The 17,536-nt window shown below is 48.2% G+C and overlaps 1 protein-coding gene and 1 long non-coding RNA gene across 3 annotated transcripts in view; one reads left to right on the top strand and one right to left on the bottom strand.

The window, feature by feature from the left end:
- The window catches only part of TGFA (transforming growth factor alpha), a 118,664-nt gene that overhangs the window by 28,917 nt on the left and 72,211 nt on the right, over positions 1-17,536 (top strand). For both annotated transcript variants that reach the window (XM_002691233.7, XM_010809885.4), the window contains exon 2: positions 8,584-8,637. In XM_002691233.7, coding sequence (XP_002691279.2) covers positions 8,584-8,637 — 54 coding nt within the window. The remainder of the gene's footprint in view (positions 1-8,583; positions 8,638-17,536) is intronic.
- LOC132346549 (uncharacterized) overlaps positions 8,144-17,536 on the bottom strand; it is a 42,554-nt gene continuing 33,161 nt past the window's right edge. Inside the window, exon 2 of the long non-coding RNA XR_009496380.1 lies at positions 8,144-12,363. This is a non-coding gene — a long non-coding RNA (uncharacterized lncRNA). The remainder of the gene's footprint in view (positions 12,364-17,536) is intronic.

Here is a 17,536-nt window from a genome sequence, read left to right on the forward strand (position 1 = left end):
TCAGCCATAGGTATACATACGTCCCCTCCATCTTGAGCGTCCTTCCCACCTCCTAGCCCATCCCACCCATCTCAGTTCAGTTCAGTCACTCAGTGGTGTCCGACTCTTTGTGACCCCATGGACTGCAGCACCTCAGGCTTCCCTGTCCATCACCATCTCCTGGAGCTTGCTCAGACTCATGTCCATCGAGTCGGTGATGGCATCCAACCATCTCATCCTGTGTCATCCCCGTCTCCTCCTGCCTTCAATCTTTCCCAGCAGCAAGGTCTTTTCTAATGAGTCAGTTCTTTGCATCAGGTGGCCAAAGTATGGGAGCTTCAGCTTCAGTCCTTCTAATGAATATTCAGGGTTGATTTCCTTTAGGATTGACTGGTTTGATCTCCTTGCAGTCCAAGGGACTCTCAAGAGTCTCCTCCAGCACCACAGTTCGAAAGCATCAATTCTTCAGTGCTCAGCCTTCTTTATGGTCCAGCTCTCACATCCATACACAATTACTGGAAAAATCATAGCTTTGACTAGATGGACCTTTGTCAGCAAAGTGATGTCTCTGCTTTTTATTACACTGTCTAGGTTTGTCATAGCTTTTCTTCCAAGGATCAAGCGTCTTTTAATTTCATGGCTGCAGTGACAGTCTACTGTGATTCTGGAGCCTAAGAAAATAAAGTCAGCCACTGTTGCCACTGTTTCCCCATCTATCTGCCATGAAGTGATGGGACTGGATGTCATGATCTTAGCTTTTTGAATGTTGAGTTTTAAGCCAGCTTTTTCACTCTCCTCTTTCACCCTCATCAAGAGCCACCCCATGTACTGCCTGTTTATCCTGAGTCCCTGCAGTCATTCTTTACAATAATCCCGTGTGGGAGATGGATATCTTTCTCTCTTTTTCATAGTGAAGGAGACCGAGATGCTGGCAACAGGCCAAGGTTGCATAACTGCAAGGACTCAAGTTAGGACCTTAGTGGCGTGAATCTGAGACACTGAGCTGAGTGAGGACAGATCGTGTGCAGGGAAGGTGGCTGGTGCCTGCCAGGAATGGGTGGGCGGAGCCAAATAGAAATGGGGTTTAGGACTAGGTTATGCGCCTAAAGTCTCTGGGCAGGACTTCAGATGGGCCTCTGTGAACAGAGTTTAGAGGGAAGGGGTCTGGTGGTCCAAGTGCTCTAGAAGCTCACTGGCAGAGGAGCAGAGGTGAAAATGCTTTGGTCATAAAAACCAGTCAGGCAACTATTGTGAAGACCCAGAAGAGATGATGAGGCCTGAGTTTTGGCAATGGCAGTAGGGATGTAGAGGGATGGATAAGATGGGTGAGGTGGAGGCAAGACTTGTGGGAGGTTTTGTGGCTTGGTGATGGGGCAAAGGAGAGGGAGGGGCCAATGATGGTATCTGGTCTTCAGCCCCACCTAGAACCAGAGAGGAGGAGTGGAGAAGGGCAGGAGACATGAGGTCTGAGGTCCAAGCCTTTGGAGAAGGTCAGGGTTGGAAACAGTGCTTGGGGCCTGGAAGTGGGAAAGTGTCGATGGGAATGTGGGATTGTGGGCTGGCTTTAGCAGCCCTTACTCATCTGCCTTCCATGTAGTATGGGAGAGTCCATTTTCCTCTGACTTTGCATACTTTATTTCATTTTATTTAATCCTTTCAAGTCATGCGAGGAAGTGTTGTCCTTGTTTATGGATGAGGACACAGAGGCAAAGTGAGGTTAGATAACACAGCTAAGGTCTCACAGTTAAGGAGCGGCAGAGCTAGGGTTCAAACCCAGTCCTGACAGCAGGGCTCCTTTTTTCTCTGCCATAATAGACCCTAAGTTGGGATTAGAAAGTGGTACAGGGTTTCAGTGCAGACACCCATCTGCCTGTCTCTTCTACCTCCCTGATCCTGAAGGTTCAACCTGAACACTTTGGGTTTTCCCACCCACAGATATACAAACAGACATGGAAAATACCATGAGCATGCAAGTAACACTGGCTTATTTTCTAGGAGGTCATAGTCATAAAGTATTGCCTTAGACTCATCAAGTTAGACTTTGCTGCTTCTGGCTACCCACGAGTCATTAGGAAGGGCAGCTGAGGGTCCCAAGCTCCTGGACTGTAAGCTTCGAATATATCTTCAAGCCCACGTCAAGACTGCATTGAAAATGTAGAAATGGAAAGTGCCCTTTTAGGTTCTAGTTTCGGATCTCTCCCATCTTCTGATATTCGATGGACATGCTAAATCGAAAGACAAAATTATAACAAACTGCGCACACTCACTGAGGCAAGCACGCGCAGCCTTTTGCCTGATCCTGGTTCAAGGCAAGCGATCCACCTGCACACAGAGCATCGGAATGAGGCCAAGTATGTCCATATCCCTCTTCCCCAGACAGATGGTTTAGAAAGATGCCAGCCCCATATCATCCCAGAAGTTAGGGACAGGGCTGACGCAACTCTGTCATTTAAACATAAAGAACCTGAGATTGAGAGCCGTGAAGGGACTTGCTAAAGGTGACACCACTCACGGACGACCCTAGCCTCTGGACTTATCTCCGTATCACAGCACATCTGGCTTAGATCCAGGAGAAGACTTTTCTAGAGTGTCTGTGTCCTTTGGCTGCGCTCCACAGGATAGGGGGAAGCAGAGGGTGGCTGGCTGGGCCCTGTAACATGAGCTGCCATGTCTGTCACTTACAAGCTGGGTGACCTTGGGCAAGTGACTTAATCTCCTATATCTGGACTTTCTCATCTCCAAACTGGGAGCTTGAACAGTACCTGCTCCTAGGACTGGCTTTGCTTACTGAATGAGATGATGCAGGGCATGTCGTAAGTGCTGAAATGTTGCTGCTATTACTGTTAATAATGCTCTCGGCCACTAGTCAGACGCCTGTGGTCTTCACGCCCACTGCTGCGTACAGGTGTGTACTGGTTCACATACTGGTTCACATGTCTGTGGAGCTGTTTGGGTGCAGGGTCAGAACCTCACTTGGATGGGTTTGTCACAAGAGCTACCCACTTCCCTGCAGAGTTACCACCTGAAACCCAGCACTAACCATTTCAAGTAATTTCTCGATAAGACTTTCCTGGGGTAGCAAAGTTTAGTCCGTGTTTTGAAGGCAGAGTTCCAGATGCTGGGATGGAGAGAGAAAGAGCCCTCTGTCCCGTGAGCTGTTCGGCCCAAAGTGATTCATTCTGTGTCACATATTTCTAAACCCTCCTCGCCTTCCCCTGAGCTCTCCTGATCCCGTCCGGCCAGTTACTCCACACATTCCTCTGCTGCTTTGCCTGCCATCCTCTGAAGCCAGTGTCACCGGTGTCTCTGTAAGCAGGGGCACTTGTGAACTGTCACCTTTTCCTTGGGGAGAAACTCTGCACTGGGGTGATTGAGGATGCCGCGTGGCTGCTTTCGATGTGACATTTATGGCCGTTCTCTCAGGAGGGTCAGGCACGGGTCTCCTGGTCTTACTGGTCCTGCCAGCTTCCCTCCTTGCCCCTGCCTGCTGTGTGTTCCCTTTTTCATCCTAATCACTTCTGACCCTGAAGCTAGCATCTGTACCTGGCTATCAAACCTCTTGTGTTGAAAAATACTAAGTCACACAATATTGCAGGTTTTGCAGTTAAAAATCCTGCCATATTTGTAGAGAAATTTCAGGTGTTGGAATATAATTCATAAGAGAAAATACCCTAGAACCTGGTACCAAAAGTTACCTTAGTACCAGCAGACCCTGGGTTCCCTGTGACCCATTTCCACATATTTTTGTCCCGTACATGGCTGTTCATGGGTGTCACCTGAAGACCTCGAGCTGTAGGTACCATCCTCACTTCCTGAGCTTCTGCTTTGAGCCTCATGGCCCCGCAGCCCCAAGCATGGCAGGAGAGGAAGTGAGATCCTGGCTGCCCTCCACATGGCCACACTCGCTTTTGCCTGTCTCTCCACTGGTTCCTGCCCCTCCGCCTGCATTAGGTCATTCCCCGCGGGCCTTTCCTCACCAGCTCCACTAAAGCTAAGATATCTTTCATCCAAAAGGACCTGCTGCAACCTCTCTCCACCCTCCCCGCATCTCCCTGATGCCAAAACCTCACCCTCATTCCTTTGCTCAGGAAGCCTGGCTTAGGGGATTTGAAAGTGGATGAGCTGTGGAGCCTGATTTTCTAGGGCAAGCAGCTGATCTACACAGTAGAGTAGGTGGGAGCCTGGAAGCAAATACCAGCTGTAGTGGAGGTGAGAGCAGGGCATGGTCACCTCTGCCGGGGTGGCCGGGGGCCTGACGATGCCTCTTCCAGGTCAGGGCCTTAGAGCTGAGTGTCTGCAGAGGAGGTGAAGTGGTCACCAGGCCGACAGGTAGAAGAGGATGGAGGGTGTCCCGTGCTCAAGGTACAGCCAGGTCCCAACCCCGTGCATGCATGTGGGGCTGCACAGACGAGGCATCCTGCTCTGTGGTCGGGTGTCCAGCATCCATCGGCAACATTTCCCCTTGGCCCTGACCTGGGAGCTCCCAGGTAAGTAGGCTGTCCTCTCTCTGGCCATTCTTCCTGTTGGAAGCAGCCATCTGCATCCCGAAAGCTGAAGCAAAACCTCTGCAGACCTTGTCCTTCCTGGAGGGCCGCCTGGGTTCCCTCTACCTCGAGGCTGGGGCCCGTCTTTCACAAGGTCTTTCTTCCATTACGTGTAGATTTTCCCCTCGCCACCACCTCCCTTTACTGAGTTCACAATCTTGAGAGTTCCCTCGTTGGAGCTATTTAGACAAAATGGGATGGCAGGAGCAACCCAGAAGGGATTCCTGCCTGGAGGGAGGCTGGCTGGATGGCCTCGGGGCAGGCAAGGCCCGGCTTTGAACCTCAGGTGAGAGGCACCTGTAGCCTCTGAGTCTCCGTCTGAACTGTGCGTTGTCTCCCCAGGGCCACTGGCGGCGGCCATGCCTATGTCTGAACCCAAGCAGGTGCTCCAGGGAGGATTCCTGTGCCTCTGATGAGTCTCAGAGCCTGCCAAGGCCATGTGTTTCTGGCCTTCACATGGTCCAGCTGTTCCAAGCAAAGCCCAGGGGGCTGGAAGTCTGGGCAGCTGGGCTTATGGAGGTTATGCTGTGGGGAGTCTGGACGTTCACACCCTTGCTCCTTCTCGGTAGACCTTGCTCATAGTGGGGGGATTGGAGGCAGTGGAAATATCACAAGAGGCAACAGATGGAGCCTCTGGAAGAGATGGATCAACCTGGTGCCTAGGCCCCCTGAATCTGTTGTCTGGACTCTTTTGGTGGTCATAGCTGGTACCTTCCAGTGTGTCATGACAGCCCATGACAGAAGGACTGGTGTGTGGGGTGGTCATTAAACACTGTCTCAGGCATAGGAGTTGGATAGACTTGAGTCTGAATTGGGCTGCAGGAACTTGGGCAGATTTCTCAACCTAAGCCTCAGTTTCCTCATCTGTAAAATGGGGGTGTTTCCATAGACTGGACCAGAAGGCAGGGAGGCTGGGAGGAGCCCTGTGTCATGGGTATGCTGCTGCTAAATCACTTCAGTTGTGTCCGACTCTGTGCGGCCCTGGAGATGGCAGCCCACCAGGCTCCCCTGTCCCTGGGATTCTCCAGGAAAGAACACTGGAGTGGGTTGCCATTTGCTTCTCCCATGCATGAAAGTGAAAAGTGAAAGAGAAGTCGCTCAGTTGTGTCCGACTCCTAGCGACCCCATGGAGTGCAGCCTACCAGGCTCCTTGGTCCATGGGATTTTCCAGGCAAAAGTACTGGAGTGGGTTGCCATTACCTTCTCCAATAAGTAATAAGTGTCATGGGTATGGTGAGGACTAAATAAGATAAAGCATGTAAAAGCCAAGTGGTGGGCCTGGGACTGCCACCTGCCCAGTAAGTGGCACCTGTGCCCCCGTGAGACGTGACAGAGGTCAGACCCTGTCTTTTGGATCTGGGACCCTCCTAGGGAGCCCACCACATGGTGAAGGAGAAGCAAAGGGCTCATCTCCCATCACAGGGCCCCTGCTGCAGTTGTGTCTAAACAGAAATTGCAGAGAGAGCCCAGGGCACCGAAGAGTTTTTCCATGGGACCGTGGCGGGTAACAGAAAGGAACTGTTCTTGTACTGCTCAACTTATGATTAAAAACCCAGTGTCCTTCCTCTGTGGAACATGGTGGTTTTGTAACCCCTAATTAGTTCCCGAAACATCTTTGCAAGTTCAGCAGCTGAGAGCTCCCAGGTAAGGAACCTGGGGGGTGGGATGGCAAATGGACTCGCCCCAAGGCTGAGGGAACACCTCTCCACACGCCCTGGATGCTGGGGAGCACCTCCGCTCTCTCCTGGCTGAGGTTGGACAGTGTTTGCTGTCTAGTCCAGGTTTTGCTTAAGCAGAGGTCAGCGTGCAGCCGAGGAACTGTACTGACTGACGGACGGACGGATGGATACGGGGCTGGGACAGAAAGGGGAAGGAGATGCATTTGTTCATACACTGTTTGTGACAGGCCAGTGGCGCTTCCTTTCAAGAGGTTTGTTTACAGAGCATCTGTGAGTCTTTCCTTTTGGTTCCACAGGTCACTGGCCACCTTTGGCCCCGAGTGGTTTGTGGTGATGCCAGTAAAATCAGCTTGTGACAGGTCCCCAGCTGACTGGGAGAAACCTCTGAGACTTTTCCTTGCTTTGGTAGGAAACCCTCAGTTTAGTGCTTGGTGTGTCGATTACACACTCGGCCTTTTAGGTAATGCCCAGGGGGGCCCTGAGACCTTGCTTCCAAAGGTAGTGTCTATTGGGCAGCAAGAAGGAATTACACAGGCCAACATGTGATTTCACTTTCTCTCCTCGTCCTCGTCTGCCACTGCCTCCTGGTCTCCCCCCACCCAACTCCAGCACCAAGTGTCAGGTTCGGGACTCTGTAGGAGTATTTGGGAAATTCATGCCAGGCCAGCAGTGAGAGCAGCCTGAAGCTTTTAGATATTTCTCAAGTCAAAGGCTTAAAAGGAAGTCCTGAGCAGATTGCCTTATCTGTTCCAAGCATGTTTCTCCCTTGAGAGTCAAGGGCTGGCGTGTCTACACCCTGAGAGATGGGGGAAAGGAGCTCTCACAGCCTGCATGGCAAGGGGTGTACTGTTCCTGAGCCTTGGGGTGGGGTCACAGCACAGAGGTTTGCCTCTTTCTGTGCTGCCTCTGGGCTAGCCTGCAGGCAGGCCGGCCTCATTGCGTGACCACCACGGCATGTTTTTGCAGTTCAGTTTTAGGGAATCATTCTTAGTTCATGCTGATTGCGTAACTCCTAGAGGTTCCTTCTTTGACAAAATTATGCTGCTCTGCTTCCTCTGGGGCTGTAACGTGCGGGCGCAGAAGGTCATCTGCTGGCCGGGGGTAGCTTTGGAAATATGCGACCCCTGTGGTCCCAGAGCCTCCTGCTCAAGTGGGCCCTGGGCTTGGGGGCTCATGCCCACACAGTCGCAGTCTGGACATACTTAATGGTTTTCCTTTCACATTATAAATGTGAAAGGAAAATGAAGTTCAATGGGACAGTGGGGTGTGTGCAGGGCCCTGGGGCCTTGGCTCCTGTGATCCCACCTACTGCCACCTCCCTGCCTCCCCTGGGTGGGTTCTCACCCCTGCCACCTGGGACCTGGACACCAGAAAGGCTGGAATGAGGTGTGTGCCCCTCCTGGGTAGGGCATGGTGGCAGCTGCCCCATCGAGGCTGGTAGCCCAGCTGCATCTCTGTGGAAGACGGACATGGGCGAGCCTCTCCTCTCCCCTAATCCACGTACCCCCGGGTAGATGTTGCGACACCCTCAAGGTCACCTGCCCATGGTGGGTTGGGGCAACTGGTTTCTGGGAAGAAGAAACCTCTGTCTGGCTTCCCTGCCCCCAGCTGGGTCGCTTACATCCGCACATCCATCCCTCTTTTGGCGGACCCAGCTGTCTGGGATCCCGTGCATGCCTGGGTACTGTTGCTGGGGCCCAGGGTGCCTCTGGGGAGCTGGGCTCACCCTGCAAGTCTCCTCACACCCCAGAGAGAGCAAGACCAGAAAGAGCACGTAACAAGTATCATGACATGCTCAACATCATGTACATACTTAAAGCCACTGAACTATGCGCTTAAAGAGAGTTAAGATAGTAACTTCTATGTATATTTTATCACAATAAAACATATCTATAAGGTGTTTTAAAACAAGAAACATCATGACAAGTGGAGAGAGAGAGAGACCAGGAAAGAAAAAGCTTGAGATTTTAGTAATGCTAATAGGCACTTTTTTCCTGCTTTTTGCACAAAGGGTCCCACTTACTCATTTTGTACTGAGCTTCCCTGGTGGCTCAAGATGGTGAAGAATCTGCCTGCAATGTGGTAGACCAGGGTTTTATCCCTGGGTTAGGAAGATCCCCCGGAGAAGGGAATGGCAACCCACTTGCCTGGAGAATCCTCATGGACAGAGGAGCCTGACGGTCTACAATCCATGGGGTTGCAAAGAGCTGGACACAATTTAGTGACTAAACCACCACCACTCTGTATTATGTTGCTTCGACTGCCTGTTGGCCACTTTGTAAAACTATCAACTCTTTCCCTTGAGAAGGACCCATCCTTGAAGGCTGAGAAGTTGGCTGCTGGCCAGACTCTCACCTGTCTTCTTTTCTTCCTCTTCACAGGTATTTTCTTGGCCGTGTGCCAGGCCCTGGAGAACAGCACATCCGCCCTGAGTGGTGAGTCCCATCCCATCCCCTCCACGTGGGGTGGTGTATGGAGAATGGATGGGAGCAGCCCCTGGCTGCTTTGTGGAGCCTCTGCTACAAGCTTCCCCCCGGCCTCCTGCCTGCTGAGCTCCCATGCATCTGCCTCCTGCACGTTGTCCCAGGGCCTGGGGAGTGCTCCTGGGAGGTCTTAACCGCCGGCCCACAGCGACCGTTCCCTGCTCTGCTCGCCGAGGGTGTGCCCTCTCCCAGCTCTGATCCCAGCACAGTCCCTGTGGGCAAGGCTGCTGGCAAGCTGAGCCTCATAATCCATCTAAAGAAGAACCCAGAATCCTAAACCCTCTTGTCTCCTTCTGCCTGGGAATCTTTGTTTAGTTATTAATACTTTCCAGTTTCTCCTTGGACATTTGTAGTTGCATTTCCTTTTTTGCATTTTGAGATCCTGGGTCAACAGATTGGAAAGTTGGGAAACGTTGGTGGCAAACTACTCGTGGGCAGAGGCTGACAAAAGCGTCCCCTGCGACGTTTGCTCACAGCTCTTAGCATTTGTCCATGTGCACTAATATTTTTATACAATTAGTCGTGGTGAAGAAGTGATTTGGGTGCCTGCTTTTTAAATTCAGGGTTTGGAGTTGTGCTTTTTTCCATGTGGCTAGAATGTCTTGAAATGTATCTTTTTAAAATGTCATAATGTTTCATTCAAGTGGACACATGTTACAATTAGGCTTTTCCCATGGGATATTTTTGTTGTCTTCAGTTTGAATTATAATGCTCCTTCTTGATGCCTAGAAACTATTTCCTTCTTTTGGATTCTTTCCTTGGGACATAGCTCTAGGAGCAAGAGTGTATATTTACGACTCTTGTAACAAACTGCTAAGTAGCTTTCCAAATGAATTGAGCTGGTTTTTATGTCAGCAGTGTACCAGTCTGCCAGTTTCTCTGTTCGCTCGTTGACATAATGTTCCCATCTGTTACTGCAGTGGCCCCCACTGCGTCTCCCTAGTTATTTCAGGGAGGTGCCAGGGCAGGAGGTGGTGCTCTGTATTCATACATCCTCAGACCACCACACAGTGTTCCTGGTACTTAGCTCTTCTCCAAAGCTTTCCGTCCAAACATAGTAGATGCTGCTGCTGCTCCCACTGGATACTAGCGCTTCTGCAACCCCACAGTCTCCGCCCGGAGCTGTTCTCCTTGATGCACTTGAACCCTTAAGGTGTCTGATGCCACAAAAGAAACTGCCTCTTGCCCTGTGTGTTATACTTCGTTGGGACTGGGGGTGGAAGCGCCCGTCCGTTCCAAAGCAGTGCGTTGGCAGTCCAGGGTCTACTTGAGTTTCCATGAAGTAGTTCTTTCACTTTTTAACTACTTCCCCCATCACAAAGGGCTCAGATGTGCATATACAGGGGGGAGGGGATAGCTTTGTGACCCTTGCTAGTTTCACAATTGACCCAGCCCTCATCCTGGGATGCATTTACGCTCCGGGTGCACCCCCAGCCCATCGTGGTCCTCACTGTAGGACCTGGTGGGCCAACAGCCGGGTTCTCCTCTGAGTCACTTGTAGGTGACAGTTTGTGGTGATGCAGAGGCTAATGCTGCCCCCAGGGAGACGGTTATCTTACCCCCTACTCCCATTCCATCCATCACACAGGAAAGCTAGGGGACGTTGTACCTGAGCCAGTCCCCTTAGGGGCCTGCCATGGCTCCTGCTGAGGCCCCTTAGGGTTCCCTAGGCTCTTCTGGGCAGACGTGGGAAACCTGTGATATTTATCCAGAAAATGATATTTATCCAGAAAATGCTTGCTGCGGTCATGACCGACCTCTGCTCCGTGTTTCTTTTCTGGCCTTGCTTCTGTGAGACGGTCTTAGGTTGATATCGGACATACTCTCCCCCTGAGGACTTAGGTTCAGAAAACAGTAGGTGGGCCTGCCCGTTTGCACACAACCCTGTAACTGGCTGAGTGCTGCTCTGTGGCCCAATGTGGTGGGTGAGAGCTGGGGTAGAGCCACACCTTCTAGTGTGCAAGGGGCATTGAGATCTTGGTATTGGTTGGTGACATGTGGGAGCGGGCAGGGGGCCCGCCAGTCTGGCCTCTTGCACTGCTCTCTGATGGGTCACTTAGCTGTGGTACTTGTGCCCCAGAGAGGTTAATGGAATAGTTCTTTCCATGTTCACTTGCTCTCTGCCCTGCCCTGCTGGACCAAGATATGAATCCAGAGAGAGCTGGGTTAGTTAGTAGACAAGTCCAAATGGTGATGGCCATGTCAGAGCCACTTGTCCAGGAGCTAGGGCTTTGTGACTAAATCAGGCTTGTTTGCTCAACTTTCTTTCCCTTTAGGGTGACCTTCCCATTTTCTGGAAGACTCCCCAGGCCCTTGTAGGCCTTGCCCACCCTACCCGAACTCTGTCCTCTCCGGACATGGCTGAAATCTTGTTGTGGGTACAGCTCAAACTGGAGACCCCACCAGTCACACCCACTACACTAGCATTGAAATATATGTGTGTTTACCTCTTGGCTAATTCAGCAAGCAAAACTATTTGTTAATGTTTATAATATAAATCTTCATACATAGAAAAGAAGAAATAATAGCAACATCAATCCCCATGTATCCATCACCCAACTTCAACAACTAGCATCTCTCTGCCATTTTTCCTTCATCTATTTTCTCACCTTTTTGAGTTTGCTCTTTGTTGGTGTAGTTTGGTCTAACTAAATAGCGAGATCTCTCTCTCTCCACACACACACGCACCCACACACACATATATGTGTGTGGATTCTCATGCAGGCTAAAGTTTGAGAACCACTGTGCTACTATAATTTAAATTTTTTTTGGATTGGAACCTGTAGTGATAAATGCATTTAAAACAGTATCCCACTACCATCCATATTACATTCTCTCTATTTATATGACTGCAACCAAATTTCCATGAAACAATAGTAACCCTGAATATAGGTTACTGTGATGTTTTCTTAGATTAGAAAACTGTTATGTTTTCTAATCTGTACCATCTCATTCCATTTCATTGAGAAATATGAGTCATAACTCCTTAAATTAATTTTACAATCCACTAATGTGCTATGACCTGCAGTATGAAGAACACTGATCTCATGTCCTGTCCTGTGCTACAGAGGCTGGGATATTAAAATCTATGTTCTGAAGACTCCCTTGCAAACTGTGACACTGAAAAACAGGCTAAAAAATTTATTCAAAATTTAGAAATAGACAAAAGGATGACTACATATCTTTGCAAAGTCATACTGGGATATTGGCAATATACTTATTGCCTGAAGGTCAATTCTTTTTAAAATTAATTTATTTACTTATTTATTACTAATTCTTTAGGTCAGTGGTTCTCAAACTTTCATTAAGCATCAGAATGCCCTGGAGGGCTCTTAAACCCATAATGCTGCATCTTATCCCAGAGTTTCTGATTCAGTAGGTCTTGAGTGCGGCTTAAGTAATTGTATGTCTAACAGGATCCCAGTGATGCTGGTGCTGTTGGTCTGGGGAGCACACTAGAATCATTGCTCTAGAGTAACATACCTGCGCCCTGCCACGCGTTGGGACTGGGTGCAGAGTGCCCTTCTTCGTAGGACATGGGCACGGCCTGAAAGGCGGCCGCCCCCTCGTGGGTCACGCAGCACACATTCGTGCGGAACGTGGTGCTAAACCATTGATAGGTGACCTGCTTCTGGGTGGCGTTTCATACTAGTGAAAGTCAGCCCTGGACACAATGGTCTGAAAAATAAAGAGAAGAAGAGTATTTTAAAAAGAAGGATTATTTTTCCTTAATAAAAATTTTTAAAAATAAAAAAATAGAGTAACATGCCATTGCCTGATTTACTATTTATTAAGGTGAGGATTCTGCACAGTTGCAAGTTAACTTGTAGAAGTTGCCAGTGATTTCTGTCAGTAGAAATACAAATAATTGCTGTCCCATGAAAAAGATAATTTCAATAGTTTTATTCTCTTGTAAGACATTCACCTGTTTTATATTTCAGCAATTTAGCGATCTTATTTCAGCATTCTTCCTTTCAGTGACAGTATATACTAGTCTCTCAGATCCTTCTTTGAGCTAGCATTAATACATACTTTCATTAACAAGTTAAATAAATCTTTGTGTTAAAATAAACTTTTACATGCATAACAACAACAACAAAAAACATAATCCATTTCTCTTGTGACTATTACTTGTGTCTAACAGATAAGAACTTTTAAAATGGAACCATAGTTCAGTTATACCAACAAAAGCAATAGTAATTCTTTTTTATTAGATTCTTAAATATGGAGGGTAGATGATGCTGAACTCAAATTTGTGGCATTTTATTTAATTCACATTGCCTTTGATGTTTTCATATTTTGCTTTCTAGTTATATTTCCTTTCAGGTCAACACTGCTTTTATAAAATGTACTCATTTGTATACTGGGTGACTGACTTTCACATCTAGGAGTGAAGGCAGTGAAGGGAGTCCCTCCTAACCCTTATGCTCTGGAGGTTGGTGGGCTCAGTTACGGAAACTATCTAGGTGTGAAGATGGGTAATTTTAGGATAGAAGCTACGAGAGCTTCACCACATGCAGATCTCTTCACTCTGAGAGTTAATTGCAATGAGAAATAGTAATGAACACAAGAAGGTTTTCGTACATTCCTGATTGATGGTGCTGGAACAAAGGACTGCAGACTTACTCAGAATTAAGCTCTAACATTTTGATGGAGCAGCATAGACAGAAAATTGCAAACTCCATATGCCAATCAAAAGTGGAATATGGGCTTGAAGGAACAGGGGCTGATCCCATGTGGCATTCTTGTGCTTTTCCCCCAAAAAAGTCCCGTGGCCTCATGACTTCATAGTTGCTCTTGGCTTTCTTGTTTGAGATTTCATTGGCTTCTTTCAATCCTCCTTTTTATAACCCCCCAAATGTGGAGGGTAGATGATGCCAGAGGCATGGAAACTGGCATTATTATCATCAGAAATGCTTCTCAGACATTTGCTTCGGGTGGGACATTGGAGGGATACATGCCTCAGGCTGGAGGTTGGGAGCTCTGCGTGTTAGACCCATCTGGTCTCAGTTCTGCCGTGTCCTCAGGCAAGTTATTCATCTGGTTTCTGTTTGGATGTTGGCCTTGACTTAGGAATGACCTGTGAAGTTTTTCACATGACCACTCTGATGGATTGATGGAGACTGCTTAGAAAGCTTTGATGAGGATTTTGAAGGCAGCCTTCAAAGTATCATTTCAGTTCAGTTGCTCAGTCGTGTCCGATTCTTTGTGACCTCATGGGCTGCAGCACACAAGGCTTCCCTGTCCATCACCAACTCTCGGAGCTTACTCAAACTCATGTCCATCGAGTCGGTGATCCTATCCAACCATCTCATCCTCTGTTGTCCCCTTCTCCTCCTGCCTTCAGTCTTTCCCAGCATCAGGGTCTTTTCCAATGAGTCAGTTCTTTGCATCAGGTGGCCAAAGTATTGGAGTTTCAGCTTTGGCATCAGTCCTTCCAATGAATATTCAGGATTGATTTCCTTTAGGATTGACTGGTTGGCTCTCCTTGCAGTCCAAGGGACTCTCAAGAGTCTTCTCCAACACCACAGTTCAAAAGCATCAATTCTTTGGCGCTCAGCTTTCTTTATAGTCCAACTCTCACATCCATACATGACCACTGGAAAAACCATAGCCTTGACTAGACGGACCTTTGTTGGCAAAGTAATGTTCGGAATGTATGGCGGTGGTCAAACTTGCCATGACCCTCAGATACGCTGGTGGTGGTGTGACTGCCCTGTGTCTCGTTCTTTTGGAGCCAGATGCTACTTTACATTCAGGTTCTAACATTACAGGCTTTTCAGGTGTTGCGGTGGTAAAAAAATCCACCTGCCAATGCAGGAGACGCAAGAAACTTGTGTTCAGTCCCTGGATTGGGAAGATCCTCTGGAGTAGGAAATAGCAACCTACTCCAGTACTGTCACCTGGAAAATTCCACAGACAGAGGAGTCTGGTGAGCCTCAGTCCGTGGGGTTGCAAAGAGTCAGATGTGACTGAGTAACTGAGTGTGTGTGCACGCGTGCATACACACACACACAGGCTACGTTGTAGTTGCTGGACAACTTCTCTGTCCTTGTCTCCAGCACAAAGGTGACCCCACAGTGAGAGCCTCGCAGTGACAGACGGCAACCACAGCTGACTGCTTAGTGTGTGATTTAGAAAATCATTGCTCTAAGAAGTCGGTGGTCTGCGGGCCAGGACAGAAAATTTGTATCTGGTTGGTTGTCAGTTTGTAAAGCTTGCAGAGGAACATTAGCTGGAGGCGAGGTGAGGATGCCAGCACCTGCAGCTTAGAACCTCACACCTTCGTGAGGAAAGAGTCACGGCCTGTCTTCAAAGGCAGCTTTTCATGCCCCTGACTGGGGACAGAATGCACCCTGGTTAAGTTGTTGGGTGGCTGCTTGCTTAACCCTGCACCATGTTGCCTCGTTCCCAGGCTGCCCATCTGGTTCTCATATTTTCATGAGACTCATTCTAATGATTCAGGGGTGTGGTGAGGGCCTTGCTCAGACACCTGGGAGCCAAGCTCCTACTGTTCTTTGCCTAATTCCTGGGTGATTCAGGGTGGTTCTCTAAACCTCTGAATTTCTGCTCCTTCCTCTAGCCTGTGTCTACTGACACCCACTTGGAACCAGGCAATGTTGGAAACCTTACTTAATTTAGCATCTGGGAGACTTTTCAAAGGTGATGATGAAAGACCATGGAACATTCATGGTGGCGTCATTCAGAGGGATGGTCCCTCTTATCAGCTTGCATGGGGAGACGGTGGTTGGATTTGGTGGGGGCTTTGGGTTTAACTGTTAAGGGCAAGTTTGGGCTGGGGGTGTGGAGGGAGGGCAAATCAGATTATAGGGAGCAGTCTTTGAAGACACTACTTTGTTTGGAAAACAGGTAGAACACAGGTCAGCCAGCAAGCCAGGGATCTGGTTATTGCTCACCTCGCCTAACAAAAGCTTTTCAGAATTGCAACCTGCTTCCCCGTTCCATTGTCTGGAGTTTTCCCACGTGGGGCTGAAGTCATTCTAAAATTAGCAAGCTCACGTGTTCTGCCCAGGTACAAGGTTCACAGTTCCAAATATGTGTCTGTAGCACAAGAGACTTGGTATGATTTCGTTAGGGGCGAAAAACACAGACAGCCGGTGTGGGGACTAGCTCACTGTGGAGGACGCTTAGAGGAGCATGGAGCCTCAGGAGAGAAAGAGGGTGTGTTTCTCCTTTCCTTTCTAGGATTTCTGCTTGTCACACAATTCCTCATTTTACCTTCTACTTTTTGCAGAGGAAACGGTGCTGGGTCAGAAGGCAGGTTGCTCAGAGTAGTAGACACACCACAGAATGTGGAATCCAGGATCATAATTCTGACTCACTAGCTGGGTGACATTTGTAGTGCTCTTAACACCAGTTCCCCCCTGGATAAAGTTAAGGACTTGGATTAAGGCAGTGTCTTTTCAAACCGTGAGTCACAAAATCGCTCTAGTGGGTCACAACCAACATTTTTTTAAAATGCGATTGAAGAAATTAGACTAGAGAATTTCAGAGTGCATTACGTGAAGGAAAGTCAGATAATGTCTCATAATACTCTCAGTTACTCATGGATTTATATATTGGCATTCTGCATTTGTTTACTTGTGTAAGCCGCACCCATATTGCATCCTTTATAATTTCCATATTTGGTTTCTTCAGTGTAATAATTCAGATACTTGCAGAGTAAGCACCTTAAAACTTTGCAGACCTGTACATTCCCCTCCACACCTAGTCTTTCATAGCTATCTTATTCACCCCTAAATTGACAGCAATACTTTTCACCTTTATCAACTGTTTCCAAAACACTGCACTTGAAACAAAAACAACAGCTCTTTCCTTATGCATAGATATTTCATTAGTATATGTAATATGTAGTTATGTAAATACAGTAATGAGTGTGATTGACATGAGCAGGTTTGGGAACAAACACATGTGTTGTCTTGGTAAATAAATATCTTCACTGTTAAAAACAGAAAAGGGTGGTAAACTAGTGTAGCCAACTGATTGAGCTTTTGTGTGCTGAGGACACTGGTATAGATGTTTTAACAAAGGAATGGAGAGGATGGATGGGGTAAATCAAGGCCATGGTTTAAGCTGAGCTCAGATAAGTGAACATCTACCAGCTTTGAAAAACCAGAGTGAGTGACACAACTCCTGGATTTCTAAAAATCAAGGCCTGTAGAAGCTTACTGTTCTCCTACTCTTTAGCTCTTGACTTTTACTTAGCACCCACTTATTAAGTACTACCTTCTACCAGGCATTGTGCTGGGCCCTGGAGATATACATGAGAAGTCAATATGAGCCCTGCCATCAGAGGGCATAGAGTCAGGCCAGTGATGTTGATGATTTTTACATCTCAAAGAAAATCATGAACACAGAACAGGTGATCCACCATATGGATTTCTTTGAAGAAAACACCCGCCTCTACTATATTCAGACTTCCCAGTTTTAATCCAAGTGCCAAACTGTGTACTTTTTCTTTTCTTCAATAAATTGCTTCTTGCTGAGTTTGGCTTGTGATGCCGAGCTGGTTTTCCATGTGATTGATCACTCTTCTGGGCTATGGTTGTCCTCTGTGAAGCTGGCATAAAGGGCATCTTCTGGCAGGCACCTTATATAGCAGGAGCAGAATCTAACCACACCTCAGCCAAAAGAGTCAGCCTGCAGAGAACCACAGTAGCAGTAGTAGTCGGGCCCCGTGGTCTGTGGCCATTTACTCTGTACCTACAGTGAAGATTATCCTAACACCAGCTCGTTCCATCTCTGTACCTCTTAACTCAGAGTCTCAAGAGAGAGAATTGCACCGGTGTGTCCCCTTTGGTCCGAGTGGTCGCCCAGCAGCTGTGGCAGG

The sequence above is a fragment of the Bos taurus genome, chromosome 11, assembly GCF_002263795.3.
Source record: "Bos taurus isolate L1 Dominette 01449 registration number 42190680 breed Hereford chromosome 11, ARS-UCD2.0, whole genome shotgun sequence".
In the NCBI taxonomy this organism is placed as follows: Eukaryota; Metazoa; Chordata; class Mammalia; order Artiodactyla; family Bovidae; genus Bos; species Bos taurus.